Genomic DNA, 19169 nt, shown 5'->3' with positions numbered 1-19169 from the left:
GCCGTGTCAGTGGCATTGTATTGCCCTCAAAGCGAGCAAAGAAGTTGTTTAGTTTGTCTGGGAGCAAGACATCGTGGTCTGTGAAGGGCTGGTTTTTCTTTTGTATTCCGTGATTGACTGTAGACCCTGCCACATACCTCTCGTGTCTGAGATTCACTGCTACACTGAGGGAACTTACATATAACTGTATGTGTGGGTTACAGAGATGGGGTAGTCATTAACAAATCATGTTAAACACTACTATTGCACACAGAGTGAGGCCATGCAACTTATTTTGTGACTTGCTAAGCAAATGTTTGCTCCTGAACTTATTTAGGCTTGCCATAACAAAAGGGTTGAATACTTACTTTCAGTTTTTCGTTTTACATGAATTTGTAAACATTCTAAAAACATAATTCCACTTTTGACATTATGGGGTATTGTGTGTAGATCAGTAACACAACATATTTTAAATTCAGGCTGTAACACAACAAAATGTGGAAAAAGTCAAGGGGTGTAAATACTTTCTGAAGCCACTGTAAATATTTGGTCACACGATTCATTTTGTGTATGGTTTCTTAGAAACATGGGGTGATTCAACTAACCCTTTGGCCCGATTTCCCCACTCTCCCCTACTGACCATAACTAAACACCGGTCACTGCTTTCAAATCAACCTTAAGTCATTCACCTTTGGATATCTTTATTTGATACAAAGTACACAGTTGTATGACAGGGAAATCAATACTCTGTTCAAAAGTGTAAAAAAGTTAAAGAAAAAGAAACACCAAGAACACTATGTTCAGTACGTATATTGAGAGAATCTATAATTGGACCTGGAACATGTGTAATTTTAGTAAATCTGCGTTAGTAAATTGCTATTAGTTCAATATTGAGTGCTCCGTAAATTGCAGTTACCTGTAGTTGAATCAATAAAATACACAGTAATGATATCCTGTAGCCTACTTCTCTCTGTCCAGTGAATCGCAACACTCACAGCTGTTTCCTGCTTCTTCCAGCCAGCCAGTTTGGAGACATCATGTGTTGTTCTATGTTTTGATCAGAGTGAGGGGGAAGTGGTCAAAGTGAGGAGGTGGTCACCGTGGCAGGGCTCGGACCAGGAACTCCGCTGGGGAGTGAGTGAACCCCAGGACACCCTCCAAACTGGGCATGGCTCCAGGGACCGGAGACAAGGAGAAACGCTGGAGCAAGGAGGAGAAGAACAGGAACAGTTCCATACGAGCCAGATGCTCCCCCACACACGCACGCTTACCTGGAGAGACAGACACACACACATTTAATCTGAGGAGACACACGCTTACCCGAGGGAGAAAGATATGTGACTGACTGGGTTTGAACCTGGATCATTTGTCAAAAGCTCAGGAGTGGCAGATATCCTAGTGGTTTGAGAGGCGAGCCAGCAACCGGAGGATTCAACTGAACAAAATCTGTCTGGAAGTGAGCTGGCAACAGGAGAGTTGCTGGTATCAAATCATGTATGCTATTGCCTACGGTTGTAACCCTGAGCAATGCACTTAACCCCCCAAAACAACAGCTTCCTGGGCACTCAGTGTGGAAGCCCCCCACCACCTGAATACGTGTGTCTTTCGGACAGGTTGTGATAAAAGCAGATGTCAAATTTCAGTTGGACCTTCTGTACAATTGACCCATAAAGAGCTCTTAATCTTAACATTAAGTTATCCGGTCACAGGCAAGGTTACTCATCACACAAGTTTGTAATTAAAACATGAAAACACAACCCACAAAGATCATAACCTGAGCAACAAATAATACATGTTGTACGGATGGTCTGCTGTATCACCTGCTGAGAAAGGCAGGAAGGCATCTCTCCTTCTGAACTGTCCTTCAGAATCCAGGAAGTGCTCTGGGTTGAAAGTGTTTGGAGTTTCCCACTCGTCTTTGTCAAACAGCACCGAAGACAGGTTGGTGTTGACAACAGTCCCCTGAATAGCACAGAGATACTGTAACTCACAGACTGCCCACCTGCCCAGCAATGTGCAGAGCAGGACTATAGCCTATTATCAGTTGTAGCAGCCATATGGTTAAGTTGGTACATTAATGACTAACTGTACAAATCATGCATGGATTTTGGTAGCTATTGTTTGTATTCTACTAGCCTTGAGAGCTGAATGTCACAAAAGTTCAGGGACAAGAATCATTCACTTGACAAATGGAGGGACTCAGGAGTGTTAATGCTGTATCTTACCTTGGGTATGAAATATTCCCCAAGTTTCGTGTCTTTGCTGGCCATCTTGGGGAAACCCAGCGGCAAAATGTTTCCTATCCTCTGTGTCTCATGGATGACAGCGTCAGTGAAGGGCATGTTGGGTCTGTCAGCCATGGTGGGCTGGCGGGACTGTCCTATCACTCTGTCTATCTCAGCCTGGACCTTCTCTGGAGGGATACAAGAGAAGGGATCAATCAATTGATCAATCAAAGTCAGGGGTGCTGTGGAAGAGTCGACTCACCCTGTATCTCTGGGTAGTTCATCATGTAGACCAGGGCCCAGCGTAAGGTGGTGGCAGTGGACTCCGTCCCAGCCTCGATCAGGTCCAGAGTACACACCACCAGAGTCTCTGTGTTGAAGCCAGCTTTAGGGTCCTCCTTCCTCTGAGAACGTTGAAGGAGAAGGTGGATTGGAATGTGTCAAAATAAAAGAAAACATGACTTGTCTGTCTGGTAGAAGTGGTTCGCTACATTCACGTGATGTGTGTCTTTGACCTTTGTCTTAGTGTTGGCTACTATTCTGGTACCATACCTTGTCAATCTCTGTGAGGTATGTGTCTATGTAGTCCCGGGGGTCCTCTGGATCCCAGTCCTCCTGATGCTTCTCTATCTCTGCCTGCAGGAAGTCGGTGATCTGTTGGTAGTTGGAGTGGATGGTCTGGTGGGGACCAGGCATGTATTTCATGATGTGTGGGAAGGCATCATACAGCTGGGACAGGGAGGGACAGAGTTACACATACAGATCAAACTACAGGAGAACAGTTACGTATGTTGATTTTCCTGTTTATACTGTATGTGCATAATAGTTATGATAAAAGGATAGGATTTTTCAGGTAATTCACCAAAATAGTTTTGTGATGGACAGGAACATGAGCTCTGACCACTGAGAGCTAGGCTCTAAGTTTAACATCCCATCTGAAGGAGTTAAGACCGTTGACCAGCCAACAACTTGACACCCACCTGAGCCCGAGCAGAGCCGGATAGTATCACAACCTCGTTGTCCAAGCGTAGGAGCTTCTGGAAGTTTTCATCGCTGTACTCGAAGCGATGGCCGAACACCACAGAAGAGATAATGTTCCCCACCGCGTTGTTCAGGATGAAATGGGGGTTGAACCCTCCCCCTAACAGTAACACATACTGGCTATGCAAAGCTTGGATGGATTCTCTCATCAACTGTTGTCCTGCATGTGTCTTTATTATTTGATTATTATTAGTAGTAGTAAGTTAAGTATAAGTGGACCAAAGGCACATGAAGGTTACACTTATTCAATAGGGGACACATTTGACATGATATATTGATAGAGTGTGCAAGTATCAAGTGTGTTCTCACAATGTTATGACAGGAATGTGTACAGTACATGTCTGGTGTATGTCTACAGTGCAGTGTTGTTATTTCTATAAAATAAAAAGCAGTAACCCTAACCCTAAATATACCGTAGCGTATACATACCCTGCTCCTCTCTGAAAGCCTCACACAGGAAGTTGCTCTCCAGCTGGATGTAGTGCTCTTGTCCCTTCTTCCCTTCTCCGAAGTATCGCAGGTGGGTATGAGCAAACTTTCTCTGGGTCTTCCACATGTGACCGTTGCTTAGAGTGATACCTGAGGGCAGAGGAGAGGTGGAGATTAAGAGCCAGGTATTGGGTGGATCTCAATAGTCTAAAATGTCCTTCATCTCCTTATCTCCTTTCCCCCATCTGCAGTAATACGTGCATTGGGCAGGTGGAAAGTTAATTCCTGGTAGGCATCCTTTTTCAACTATTTCAGATGAAGGAGAGGAAGCGAGGTAGGTAAGCGTCTTTAGATTATTGACAATATATACAGTACCAGTCAAAAGTTTAGACACATGTACTAATTAAGGGTTTTTCTTTATTTTTACTATTTTGTACATTGTAGAATAATAGTGACGACATCGAAACTATGAAATAACACATATGGAATCATGTAGTAACCAAAAAAGTGCTAAAGTGTTATATTTGATATATTTGAGATTATTCAAAGTAGCCACCCTTTGCCTTGATGACAGCTTTGCACACTCTTGGCATTCTCTCAACCAGCTTCATGAGGTAGTCACCTGGAATGTGCCTTGTTAAAAATTAATTTGTGGAATATCTTTCCTTCTTAATGCGTTTGAGCCAATCAGTTGTGATGTGACAAGGTAAAGGTGGAATACAGAAGATAGCCCTATTTGGGGAAAAAACAAGTCCATATTATGGCAAGAACAGCTCAAATAAGCAAAGAGAAATTACAGTCCATCATTACTTTAAGACATCAGAAGGTCAGTCAAGTTTCTTAGAGCTAACCGCACCTCAGATTGCAGCCCAAATAAATGCTTCACAGAGCTCAAGTAACAGACACATCTCAACATCAACCGCTCAGAGGAGACTGTCAATCAGGCCTTCATGGTCGAATTGCTGCAAAGAAACCACTACTAAAGGACACTAATAAGAATAAGAGACTTGCTTGGGCAAAGAAACACAAGCAATGGACATTAGACCAGTGGAAATCTGTCCTTTGGTCTGATGAGAAATAGGCATTCATTTTTCAATATTAGATGCCTTATGAATATACTGTACAGTACTCCCCAGCATTGGGGGACCTGGAGGTGGTGGTCTCGCTCGTTGTGGAAAAAGCTTTTGACCGTGTTGAGTGGGACTACCTAACAGCTGCCCTTTATAGATTTGGCTTTGGCCCCAAATTCATTGCGTAGATAAAGATTCTTTATTTTTCTCCCATGGCTTTGGTACGGACGAACAACTTGTCCTCTGACTATTTTCCCTTGCACCGCGGATCCAGACAGGATTGTCCACTCTCCCCCTTGTTGTTTGCTTTGGCAATTGAGTCCCTCACCATCGCACCGCACTCTAATTGTGCCATTCAAGGTATAATCAGGATGGGCTCAGAGCAGAAAGTCTCGCTATATGCTGACGACCTCCTTTTGTTTATCTCCAGTCCTGATTCCACATTACCACATGCCTTATCTATTCTTAAAAAGTTTGGATCAATCTCAGGGTACAAGCTGCATCTAGGCAAGAGTGAGCTTTTTCCTGTAAATAAGGCTGCTTTAAAGTACTCTTTTACAAGCTTTCAGTTTAGGATTGTCTGGGATCAATTCACCTACTTGGGAGTTAAAGTGACAAGGACATATTCAAATTTGTTTTAAGGAAAACATTGTTGCTCTAGCAAACAGTTTAAAATAATCTTTGACTTTTTGGGAAGTATCTACCTCTTTCTCTTATTGGAAGGATTAATGTCATTAAAATGAATGTGTTCCCAAATCTTTATATTTATTTCAATGTTTATCCATTTTTATTCCAAAATCTTTTTTTTAATTCACTGGATCAAACATTCATGTATTTTATTTGGGATGGAAAGGTACCACGGATTTGTAGAATACATCTACATAAGCCTAAGGCATTGGGTGGTTTAGCTCTACCAAATTTTCAAACATACTATTGGGCTGCAAATTTCAGAGCCCTTTTGTACTGGCTGCAGACCGATCCTACTGGCCCAAGACCAGTCTGGGTCCAGATGGAGTCTGGATCGTGTAAACCTGCTGCACTTTCTTCTGTGTTGTGCTCGTCTCTCCCATTTAGCCTTTTGCCTCCGAGGCTTTTCTCTATCAGGCCCAATTAATCAGAACATGTTATTCACTGGGCCTCTCCTCACTAGCCCAATTATTCTTTGATGATACATTTGCCTCTTTTGCTCAGCTACAGGAAGAGTTCAACCTCCCCCAATCCTACTTCTAACACTATCTTCAGACTAGGAACTTTGTCAGAGCTAACACACCTGAATTTCCCCATAGGCCTGCTAATACAGCTGTAGAGAGCATCTTTGAGCTAAACAAGCTTCCTAGTGGTGCAGTTACAGATGTATATGCAATCATTAATGACTTATAGAACCCTTCTTTGCTGCCTTTAAAGACTCAATGAGAAAAGGATTTGGGGGAGGAACTTGGGGAAGACACCTGGGAATCTGTGTTGCACAGGCTGCATTCATCCTCTTTTAGCACTAGACACAGCCTCATTCAATTCAAGGTGTTTAACCGTATCCACTGGTCCTTCGCCAAACTTGGAAGAATATTCTCTGATTTTGATCCTACCTGTGTCCAATGTAAAACGGAACCAGTATCATATGTTTTGGGGCTGTCACAAACTGTCAGGTTTCTGGTAATTAATATTTAAATGTTTCTCTGATATATATGACACTGTTATAGATCCGTCTCCCATTACAACCCTTTTTGGAGTCCTGCCCATAGGTATCAAGAATTCAGACGGACACTGTTGCTTATACAACTCTTTTAGCTAGACGGCTAATACTCCAGAACTGGAAGTTGGCAGTTCCCCCATCTTATAAATATTGGGTGGGAGATGGGTTGTGCTCTTTGAAATTAGATTTTTTTTTTAAATTCAATACACGTGGGAATCCCAAACTGTTTTATGAGGCTTGGGCTCCATTACGGTCTTACTTTAAACAGTCCTCTGATGGCATTCATATTAAAACAAAAATAACTCTGTATTTGACACCCCTGTGTCAAATACTCATCCAAATACTCAAATGCTCATCCAAGGGTTGGATGAGCATTTCTTGGTGTGGATGCCTTGTTCATCTTGCCCTGTCAGAGGCTAAAATGTGAGCTTGTTTTGTGCTGTTTTTTATTTTGTTTACACCTACATAACAAAAGCATTGTAAACTTGATTTTTGGTCCAGTGGATGGTCGGTCTGTGGCCATGACTGTCTGTGAGTGTGAGTGGTTGCATTTCTCCACCCATATCCCTTGTCTGTTTACAGGAACAATGGTGACTCTGTCCCTGTACTACAGATTGCACTTTAACCTTTGTAGCCTTCTGCATGGTGTGTTTAACTTGTCTGAAGTATGTTATCTTTCAAGCTAGTCTTTTTTCTTTTTTCTAGCTGTATATTATTTATATTGTTTTGTGTTGTCTTATGTGTGTAAAACTGAATAAAGAGTAAAAAAAAACACCCTCTGTGTTTTGTTAGACAAGTAACCATTTATCCACATTATAGCAGGGGGTGTAAAGCCATAAAACATACATTTTTTAGGCAGTAGACTATAATCAATAATGTCAAAAGCTGCACTGAAGTCTAACAAAACACCCCCCACAATCATTTTATTATCAATTTCTTTCAGATAATCATCAGTCATTTGTGTAAGTGCTGTGCTTGTTGAGTGTCCTTCCCTATAAGCATGCTGAAAGTTTGTTGTCAATTTGTTTACTGTGAAATAGCATTGCATCTGGTCAAACAATTTGTTTTCCAGAAGTTTACTAAGGGTTGGTAACAGGCTGATTGGTTGGCCATTTGAGCTAGTAAAGGGGGGTTTACTATTCTTAGGTAGCGGAATGACTTTAGCTTCCCTCCATGCCTGAGGGCACACACTTTCTAGTAGGCTTAAATTGAAGATGTGGCAAATAAGTGGCAATATCGTCTGCTAGTATCCTCAGTAATTTTACATCCAGATTGTCAGACCCCGGTGGCTTGTCATTGCTGATAGGCAACAATATTTTTTTTTACCTCTTTCAAACGGACTTTACGGAATTCAAAAGCACAATTCTTGTCTTTCATAATTTGGTCAGATATACTTGGATGTGTAGTGTTAGCGTTTGTTGCTGGCATGCCATACCTAAGTTTGCTAATCTTGCCAATGAAAAGGTCATTAAAGTAGTTGGCAATATCAGTGGGTTGTGTAATGAATGAGCCACCTGATTCAGTGAATGATGGAGCCGAGTTTGCCTTTTTACCCAAAATGTAATTTAAGGTGCTCCAAAGCTTTTTACTGGCATTCTTTGTAACATTTATTTTTGTTTCATAGTATAGGTTATTTTTCTTTTTATTCAGTTTAGTCACATGATTTCTTAATTTGCAGTACGTTTGCCAATCAGTTGGGCTGCCAGACTTATTTGTCATACCTTCTGCCTCATCCCTCTAAACCAGGTATTCCCAAACTGGAGTACCCCCAGGGGTACGCACAATGCCGTCGGGGGTACGCCAAATAAAAATGTGATATTTCTTTTCACATTTTCAAACAGTTCATTTATATTTTCCAACAAGGCTATACATTTGGGTGAGTTTTTTTTCTTGCTTGAGTAGCCTCGTTTCACTGCCAAAAATACAATTAAAACATCTAGTGTTCAGCGAAATAACAACACAATGTCAAATACAGGTAGCCTAGTCAAATAATTAACATCCAATCACATTAACCATTACTATCTCGCGGGAATTCCACTAATTGTCCGTATGTAGCCAAACGTAGCTGCTGCTCATTCCGTTTGCTCGGAAATTAATAAATGTTTAAAAAAAGTAAGGCCTGCGTCCATAGAGACACATACTTGTTCTACTGGTAGTACTGCTACTACCAGCAGTACTACACCTGCAGCTGTCGACGACACAAGTTGTTCTGCTTCCACGAGCACATCCAAAGCTAGCATCAGTAATTCTACATTTGTTGTTAGCCCAGCTAGCATGGACACTGACAGCTGTGAATCTGATGCAGCCGAAGAGCTACTGTCCCCTTACCCGGAAAAGCACCGAACAACAGACAGGGACGTTGGACCATCGAAGAGGAGCAAATATGATGAGAACTACATTGATTTGGGGTTCACTTATATTGGGAGTAGTGCTTTCCTTAGCCACAGTGTGTTATATGTGAAAAAGTACTATCTCACAACTCGATGAAACCCTCACTCTTGCACAGACATTTAGAAACAAAACATGCCAATTTGAAAAATAAGCCACAGGAGTTTGTTGAGCAAGAATTAAGACGACTTTCGAGTAGTAAGACATGTATAAAAGCAACAGATACCATTAATAAGAAGGGTCTAGAAGCACCTAGAAGCATATGGTGAGCAACTGAGTGGCTAGGACAGGCATGCCCCAAACTATTGTGGAGGGCTTAATTCTTCCTGCTACCGCAGATATGGCTGGGACAATGCTGGGGGGAAAAGCCCAAAAAACTATACAGACAATGCCTTCATCAAACAACACTGTTTCACGACGCATCAGTGACATGGCAGGAGATGTTTTGAAACAATTACTGCTTCGCATAGAAGCCAGTGAATCGTATCCAATAAAGCTGGATGAGTCAACAGCCGTGGTGGGCCTGGCACAGCTCCTGGTATATGTCCATTACGTTTATGGGGGGTCAATTAAGGAGGACATCATCTTCTGCAAACCACTGGAAGCCAGGACAACAGGGGAGGATATTTTTAAAGTACTGGACAGCTTTGTGACATCAAAAGGACTTTGGTGGTCAAGATGTGTTGGTATCTGTACTGATGGCGCAAAAGCCATGACAGGGAGACATAGTGGAGTGGTAACGCTCGTGCAAGCAGTTGCTCCCAACGTCACTTGGGTACATTGGAGCATCCACCGAGAGGCTCTTGCTGCTAAAGGAATGCCTGACAGCTTGAAAGACATTTTGGACACCACAGTGAAAATGGTTAATTTTGTTAAAGCAGGGCCCCTGAACTCTTGTTTATTTTCTGCACTATGCAATGATATGGGCAGCGACCATGTAACGCTTTTACAACATACAGAAGTGCGCTGGTTATCAAGGGGAAAAGTATTGACATGTTTTTTTAAATTGAGAGACGAGCTTAAAGTTTTCTTTAATGACCGTAATTTTCACTTGTCTGACAGCTTGCATGATGATGAGTTTCTCACACGACTGGCCTATCTGGGTGATAGCCTGAATGATCTGAATCTAGGATTACAGGGACTCTCCGCAACTATATTCAATGTGCGGAACGAAATTGAGGCTATGATTAAGAAGTTGGAGCTCTTCTCTGTCTGCATTAACAAGGACAACACAGGTCTTTCCATTTGTGTGCAAATGAACTCAAGGTTACGGACAATGTCAAATGTGATATAGCGAAGCACCTGAGCTAGTTGGGTACGCAATTACTCAAGTACTTTCCCGAAACGGATGACACAAACAACTGGATCCGTTATCCCTTTCATGCCCTGCCTCCAGTCGACTTACCGATATCTGTACAATAGAGCCTAATCGAAATTGCAACTTGCGGTTCTGTGCAAATGTTATTTAATGAGAAACCACTGCCAGATTTCTGGATTGGGCTGCGCTCAGAGTATCCTGCCTTGGCAAATCGCGCTGTTAAGACACTGATGCCCTTTGCAACCAGGTACCTATGTGAGAGTGGATTCTCGGCCCTCACTAGCATGAAAACTAAATACAGGCACAGACTGTGTGGAAAATAATTTAAGACTGAGACTCTCTCCAATACAACCCAACATTGCAGAGGTATGTGCATCCTTTCAAGCACACCCTTCTCATTAACCTGTGGTGAGTTATTCACAAGTTTCGATAAACAAATAACATTTTATGTCAGAGCAGCTCATAGATTACTGCACCTGTACATAACCCATCTACAATTTAGCCCAAACAACTACCTCTTTACCTACTGTATTTATTTATTAATTTATTTTGCTCCTTTGCACCCCATTATTTCTGTCTCTACTTTGCACTTTCTTCCAATGCAAACCAACCATTCCAGTGTTTTTTATTTTTTTTTATTTTACTTGCTGTGTTGTACTCACTTCGCCTCCATGGCCTTTTTATATTTTTATTTATTTATACATATATCTGTTTGCCTTCACCTCCCTTATCTCACCTCACTTGCTCACATTGTATATAGACTTGTTTTTTTTTCACTGTATTATTGACTATATGTTTGTTTTTACTCCATGTGTAACTATGTGTTGTTGTATGTGTCGAACTGCTTTGCTTTATCTTGGCCAGGTCGCAATTGTAAATGAGAACGTGTTCTCAATTTGCCTACCTGGTTAAATAAAGGTTAAATAAAAAAAATAAAAAAAAATAAAAATGTAAGATGGCTAAATAAAGAGCAACATGATTGATTATTATTATTTGTGCCCTGGTCCTATAAGAGCTCTTTGTCACTTCCCACAAGCAGGGTTGTGACAAAAACTCACACTCATTCTTATGTTTAAAAATGTATCTTATAGTGTGTGTGTAGCAGGCTTACAATGATGGCAAACAACAACATTTGAGAGTGCGCTGACCCTGGTGCTAGAGGGGGTACGCAGCTGGAGGTTGAATGTTTGAAGGGGTACGGGACTATAAAAAGTTTGGGAACCACTGCTCTAAACCATAGTAATTTTCTTAATGGGTGCGTGCTTATTAGTAACTGGAATGAGCAATTTCATAAATGTGTCAAGTTTAGCATCTAGTTGCTCTCATTACACCCCACAGACCAGCAAATATTCTTTACATCATCAACATAGGAATCCCTACAAAACGTATTGTATGACCTCTTATACACTATATTAGGCCCAGCCTTTGGAACTTTGGTTTTCCTAGATATGACTACTATATTGTGATCACTACATCCTATGGATTTGGATACTGCTTTAAAGCAAATTTCTGCAGCATTAGTAAAGATATGATCTATACATGTTGATGATTTCATTCCTGTGCTGTTTGTAAATACTCTGGTAGGTTGACTGACAACCTGAACCAGGTTGCAGCCACTGGTTACAGTTTTACATTTTTTTTGAGTGGGAAGCTTGATGAGAGTTTGTCAATATTTAAATCACCCAGAAAATATAGCTCTGTTGATATCATTTTCATTATCAAGCATTTCACACATATTATCCAGTATGGTGGCAAAAGTGCAAGATTATGTTATAATACTTTTATTGCATCATGGTTGTTTTATTCAACAGAATAGAGTATTGTTAACTATTGTGTGTGTGTTCTACTGAGGATGGGCCTCTGGGAGATAACACTGACAGGAGATTTACCATGTCTTTTGGGTGCTAAAACCTAAAGAGCATTCCAGAGCATGAGTTAATGTTTCTGTTCTATACCGTACCAGGGAGAGATGGTTCCAGTTTGGAGTCGGAGGGCCAGACACTGGTCTCTATACAATGAAAACGGTTGACACAGCAGATACTGTCTGCTATATATTATAGGTATCTTTCATACAGATCTTAACCTTGTGACCCATTCTATATATATGTTGTTCGTCATGTAGGTTGAAAGGGGTGTATCTTTTGTCTTGGGGCTCTCAATGAATCATCAGAGACGGTGATTTGTCGACCAGCCATCGCTATTGCAAAGCTCTCACTATTAAAGATTTAGTTTAAGTATAACTCTGACTTGTGTGATAAGTTTGTCTCTCCTTATTTGATAGTAAATAAATGAACCACCACACCAGTTACTGACTGTTGGCACTTGGTGGTCTATAGCAGCTTCCCACAAGAATAGGCTTAAGGTGAGGCAGATGAACCTGTAGCCATATTACTTCAACAGTATTTAACATGAGATCGTCTCTAAGCTTTACAGGAATGTGGTTCTGAATATAGACCGCAACACCGCCCCCGTTGGCATGTCTGTCTTTTCGGTAGATGTTATAACCATGTATTGCTACCACAGTATCATCAAAGGTATTATCTAAGTAAGTTTCAGATATCAGAATATGAATGTCATCTGTTGCAAGCAAGTTATATACTTCATGGACCTTGTTTCTCAGGCTGCACATGTTAACATGGGTTATTTTGAGCACTTTTCTGGTTTGCTTGATTGTTTTTAATGCTTTACTGGGAAGCTTATCAGAAGTAGACTTGCTCATGTTATTTATATTGGAGCTGATAGTGCAGGGTGAGCTACTAGGGCACACCACCTCAATGCTAACAGTATAACTGTTGGACCGCAGAGCGACGGAAAAGCAGCCAACAAGTCCTCAGCATATTTGGGAACTCCTTCAAGACTGTTGAAAAAGCATTACTCATGAAGCTGGTTGAGAGAATGCCAAGAGTGTGAAAAGCTTTCATCAAGGCAAAGGGTGACTAATTTGAAGAATCTAAAACATATTTTGATTAACACTTTTCTGGTTCCTACATGATTTCATGTGTTATTTCATAGTTTGATGTCTTCACTATTATTATACAATGTAGAAAATAGTACAAAATAAAGAAAAACCCTTGAATTAGTAGGTGTATCCAAACTTTTGACTGGTAATGTACATAATGCAGAATTTTCATATCTAACATGTTTATCCTCTCCAAAAAAAGCAACAGGAGTACATTCTAGTGCTCACAGCCTTTCTCACTGGAGCCTGGCCTGGTCAGAAGTGATGCACTATGTAGGGAATAGTGTGCCACTCACTCACCAATGCCTTTGAAGGTGTCATGAAACAGAGGGACAATGGGCCGGTCATAGAAACTGTCCAGTTGGTTGACCAGAGCTTCCTTCACCATCTTAAACCCTGAGATAAACACTACCCTGTCAAAGCCTCGACGCAGGCTGAACACTGGACCATAGTCCTCAGCCATCTACAGGGAAGGAAGGAATAGTTGTGACACATTTATTACATTTTTATAAAAGATTTAACCTTTATTTAGAGAATCCCAATTGAGACCACAGTTTATTTTTCAATGGTGCCCTGTGTAAAACATGCCACATGCAAGTCAAATCTGTGTCAATTATTTCACTGCACTAGTAAAGATATAGTATTGGTAACATAAGTCATTAGTAATCAAATAGTTCTGATTAATATTAGCAATGATTATATGAGTATTTTTCTGACCTTGTCAATGGTCTTGAAGTCGAGCCCTGTGAAGACATTACCCAGGAAAGGTACAGACCAGGGTCCAGGGGGGAAGTTAGTTGGAGTTCTGTTTCTGACGATATCCACCACCAAGAGAAACACAAAGATAAACACCAGCCAGCCCTTCACATCAAAACAGTCCAATACCGCCTGCAGAATCATGGTGAGAACATCTGTTTTTGCAGACTCTAAGACAGATTGAAATGCTCTCTGTGATACTCTCTCTCGGTCTTTCTCTCTCAGCAGCCTCTCTCTCTTTCTCTACGTTTCTGTCTCTCTCTGAAGCCCTCCTCTTTCTGTCTCTCTTTCTCTGAGCAGCCTCTCCACTACCAAGCCTATCCTTGGCAGTAGTAACTATAAGAGTCAGTGACAGGGATGAAAACGAGGCTGCTCGACCATTAACTTGTGGTCTCAGGAGTAGTGTTGTTCTGTAATGGGGCCACTCAGAGTTTCTGAGAAAAACAAACGAATACCAGACACGCAGGAGAGGGAGCACGAACTTTCTCTCTAAAATGCACTTTTGTAAATTTTTTCAGAAGCTGTAAAACTAGCAGTGATCTTGTTACAAGAAGGCTATCTACAGAATAAACCAACAGACAAGTTTCACTACAATAACATTCTCAGTAACATGTATTTGTTGTTGCTATTACTGTGGAATGTTGGTGTTTATATACAGTTGAAGTAGGAAGTTAACATACACTTAGGTTGGAGTCATTAAAACTCGTTTTTCAACCACTCCACAAATTTCTTGTTAACAAACTATAGTTTTGGCAAGTCGGTTAGGACATCTACTTTGTGCATGACACAAGTAATTTTTCCAACAATTGTTTACAGATAGATTATTTCACTTATAATTCACTGTATCACAATTCTAGTGGGTCAGATGTTTACATACACTAAGTTGACTGTGCCTTTAAACAGCTTGGAAAATTCCCGAAAATTATGTAATGGCTTTAGAAGCTTCTGATAGGCTATTTGACATAATTTGAGTCAATTGGAGGTGTACCTGTGGGTGTATTTCAAGGCCTACCTTCAAACTCAGTGCCTCTTTGCTTGACATCATGGAAAAACCAAAGGAAATCAGCCAAGACCTCAAAATTGTTGACCTCCACAAGTCTGGTTCATCCTTGGGAGCAATTTCCAAATGCCTGAAGGTACACCGTTCATCTGTACAAACAATAGTACGCAAGTATAAACACCATGGGACCACGCAGTCGTCATACCGCTCAGAAAGGAGTCGCGTTCTGTCTCCTAGAGAAGAATGTGCTTTGGTGCTAAAAGTGCAAATCAATCCCAGAACAACAGGAAAGGACCCTGTGAAGATGCTGGAGGAAACAGGGACAAAAGTATTTGTATCCACAGTAAAACGAGTCCTATATTGACATAACCTGAAAGGTCGCTCAGCAAGGAAGAAGCCACTGCGCCAAAACCGCCATAAAAAAGCCAGACTGCGGTTTGCAACTGCACATGAGGACAAAGATCGTACTTTTTGGAGAAATGTCCTCTGGTCTGATGAAACAAAAAGGAGGAAAAAGGGGGACGCTTGTAAGCTGAAGAACACCATCCCAACCTTGAAGCACGGGGGTGGCAGCATCATGTTGTGTGGGTGCTTTGCTGCAGGAGGGACTGGTGCACTTCACAACATAGATGGCATCATGAGAAAGGAAAATTATGTGGATATATTGAAGCAACATCTCAAAACATCAGTCAAGAAGTTAAAGCTTGGTCGCAAATGGGTCTTCCAAATGGACAATGACGCCAAGCATACTTCCAAAGTTGTGGCAAAATGGCGTAAGTACAACAAAGTCAAGGTATTGGAGTGGCCATCACAAAGCCCTGACCTCAATCCCATAGAGAATTTGTGGTCAGAACTGAAAAAGCGTGTGGGAGCAAGGAGACTACAAACCTGACTCAGTTACACCAGCTCTGTCAGGAGGAATGGGTCAAAATTCACCCAATTTAGTGTGGGAAGCTTGTTGAAGGCTACCCGAAACGTTTGACCCAAGTTAAACAATTTAAAGGCAATGCTACCAAATACAAATTGAGTGTATGTAAACTTCTGACCCACTGGCAATGTGATGAAATAAATAAAAGCTGAAATAAATAATTCTCTCTACTATTATTCTGATATTTCACATTTTTTTTATTAATTGGTGATCCTAACTGACCTAAGACAGGGCATTTTTACTAGGATTAAATGTCAGGAATTGTGAAACATTAAACTCATGTTATTTGGCTAAGGTGTATGTAAACTTCCGACTTTAACTGTACCTTAGTTGAATGCACTGACTGTAAGTTGCTCTGCATAAAAGTGTCTGCTGAATAAACAAAATGTAAAGGTGAAAAACAAATCCTTGCAAAGCATGCTGGGTATTATTGTAATGAGCTCCTACCCCAAACAAGTACACATTTGGTCGGTGTGGACCAGATCCAAATCTGAACAAATCATAGACATCTAGGCTATGTTGCACAAGTTTGAACATCACATTTACTTTACTTTAATGTACTCTACTGTGCTCCCCTGCATTGCATTATACTGTACTGTACTATACTCTACTTTTCTTTACTGTACTGTAATGTACTGTACTCTGCTGTGCTTTACTGTACTGTACTGTGCTGTCCAAACTTGTGAAACATGGATGTATATGATTGGTTTAGATTTGGTCTAAACTGAAACCAATCTGAACCAACTATATACATCTATGTTTGGGCCAAATCAAGGCCGGACCAGACCAAATCTAAACCATTATAGATGTGTATGTTTACTTTGGCCGGTCCAGACGTCTGTGGACGTTGAAATCAAAGATGGTCCAGACCGGACCAAATCTGAGCCAAATATAGACGTCTTTGTTTGATTTAGATTTGGTCCGGTTCGGACCAAAAATCGACATCCTTGGATGTTGAAATCAAGGCCGGTCTGGACTGGACCAAAAAAACACAAAAAAAGATGGTCGCTCCGGACAGGACCAGAAAAATAAGTTGTTAATGCTAAGTGGGAGGGTTTATGCGCGCTAGCAGGCGCCGACTCATTGGTAAGAGCGGGGCTAAATGTAACACTGTAGGCCTACATTATATTCACAGTGTATGATCGTTGATTGGCTGAGTGTTAGTGAAATGTTTTTTTGGGGACACTCAATTCATCAATATGTTGCTATAGCTAGCCTAATGTTTAGACTTCAGAGTTTGTGATCTAGCTAATGATTATCCCAATGGGGGTAAATGCAGACGGGCAACCCTCAGACTATTTATTTATAGCCACTATGCTGCATCGGTTGGGCTATTTCATGTGATGCTATGCTCAGATGACGCAGATGCTAAGCTATAGGACTGTTTTGCGAGCACAGACTGGAATATGTTCTGGGATTCTACCGATGGCATTGAGGAGTACACCACATCAGTCACTGGCTTCATCAATAAGTGCATCAATGACATCGTTCCCACAGTGGCCATACATACCCAAACCAGAAGCAATGGATTACAGGCAACATCCTCACTGAGCTAAAGGGTAGAGCTGCCACTTTCAAGGTGCGGGACTCTAACCCGAACTCTTATAAGAAATCCCGCTCTGCCCTCCGACAAACCATCAAACAGGCAAAGTGTCAAAACAGGACTAAGATTGAATACTACTACACCGGCTCTGATGCTCGTCGGATGTGGCAGGGCTTGCAAACTATTACAGACTACAAAGGGAAGCACAGCCTCGAGCTGCCCAATGACACGAGCCTACCAGATGAGCTAAATTACTTCTATGCGTGCTTCGAGGCAAGCAACACTGAAGCATTCATTAAAGTACCAGCTGTTCTGGACGACTGTTTGATCACGCTCTCCGTAGCCGTTGTGAGTAAGACCTTTAAACAGGTCAACATTCACAAGGCTGCAGGGCCAGACGGATTACCAGGAGGTGTACTCCGAGCATGCGCTGACCAACTGGCAAGTGTCTTCACTGATATTTTCAACCTGTCCCTGACCGAGTCTGTAATTCCAACATCTTTCAAGCCGACCACCATAGTACCTGTGCCCAAGAACACCAAGGTAACCTGCCTAAATGACTACAGACCCATAGCACTCACATCTGTAGCCATGAAGTGATTTGAAAGGCTGGTCATGGCTCACATCAACACCATTATCCCAGAAACCCTAGACCCACTCAATTTGCATACCGCCCAAACAGATCCACACTGCCCTTTACCACCTGGACAAAAGGAACACCTACGTGAGAATGCTATTCATTGACTACGGCTCAGCGTTCAACACCATAGTGCCATCAAACATCATCAATAAGCTAAGGACCCTGGGACTAAACACCTCCCTCTGCAACTGGATCCTGGACTTCCTGACAGGCCGGCCCCAGGTGGTAAGAGTAGGTAACAATACATCCGCCACGCTGATCCTCAACACAGGGGCCCCTCAGGGGTGTGCGCTAAGTTCCCTCCTGTACTCCCTGTTCACTCATGACTGCATGGCCACACATGACTTCAACACCATCATTAAGTTTGCCGACGACACAACAGTGGTAGGCCTGATCACCGACAATGATGAGACAGCCTATACGGAGGAGGTTAGAGACCTGGCGGTGTGGTGCCAGGATTATAACCTCTCCCTCAACGTGATCAAGACAAAGGAGATGATCGTGGACAACAGGAAAAGGAGGGCCGAGCACGCCCCCATTCTCATCAACGGGGCTGTAGTGGAGCAAGTTGAGAACTTCAAGTTCCTTGGTGTCCACATCACCAACTAACTATCATGGTCCAAACACACCATGACAGTCGTGAAGAGGGCACAACAACACCTATTCCCCCTCAGGAGACTGAAAAGATTTGGCATGGATCCTCAGATCCTCAAAACGTTATACAGCCGCACCATCAAGAGCATCCTGACTGGTTGCATCACCGCCTGGTATGGTAACTGCTCGGCCTCGGACCACAAGGCACTACAGAGGGTAGTACGTAAGGCTCGGTACATCACTGTGGCCAAGCTTCCTGCCATCTAGGACCTCTATACCAGGCGGTGTCAGAGGAAGGCCCTAAAAATTGGCAAAGACTCCAGCCACCCTAGTCATAGACTGTTCTCTCTGATACCGCACGGCAAGCAGTAATGGAGCGCCAAGTCTAGGTCCAAAAGGCTTCTTAAGAGCTTCCACCCCCAAACCATAATACTCTTGAACAGCTAACCAAATAGCTACCCGGACTATTTGCAATTGACAGCCCCATTTTTACACTGCTGCTACTCTGTTTATTATCTATGCATAGTCACATTACCTCTAACTACATGTACATATTATCTCAATTACCTCGACTAACCTGTGCCCCCGCACATTGACTCTGTACCGTTA

At 41.9% G+C, this 19169-nt stretch overlaps 1 protein-coding gene across 1 annotated transcript; it reads right to left on the bottom strand.

The window, feature by feature from the left end:
- Positions 1–663: 663 nt before the first annotated feature.
- On the bottom strand, positions 664–14182 carry LOC129855321 (cytochrome P450 2J2-like). The gene is made up of 9 exons (XM_055922851.1): positions 13817–14182; positions 13400–13562; positions 3675–3824; positions 3185–3345; positions 2757–2933; positions 2467–2608; positions 2205–2392; positions 1800–1941; positions 664–1250 (listed from the first exon to the last, which is right to left on the bottom strand). Exons 1-9 carry the CDS (start codon positions 13997–13999, stop codon positions 1075–1077), a joined length of 1482 nt encoding a protein of 493 aa, XP_055778826.1. The 5' UTR covers positions 14000–14182; the 3' UTR covers positions 664–1074.
- Positions 14183–19169: the final 4987 nt, after the last annotated feature.

Source organism: Salvelinus fontinalis, chromosome 5 (genome assembly GCF_029448725.1).
Source record: "Salvelinus fontinalis isolate EN_2023a chromosome 5, ASM2944872v1, whole genome shotgun sequence".
Classification (NCBI taxonomy): Eukaryota; Metazoa; Chordata; class Actinopteri; order Salmoniformes; family Salmonidae; genus Salvelinus; species Salvelinus fontinalis.
This window is presented reverse-complemented; position numbering and strand designations above follow the sequence as displayed.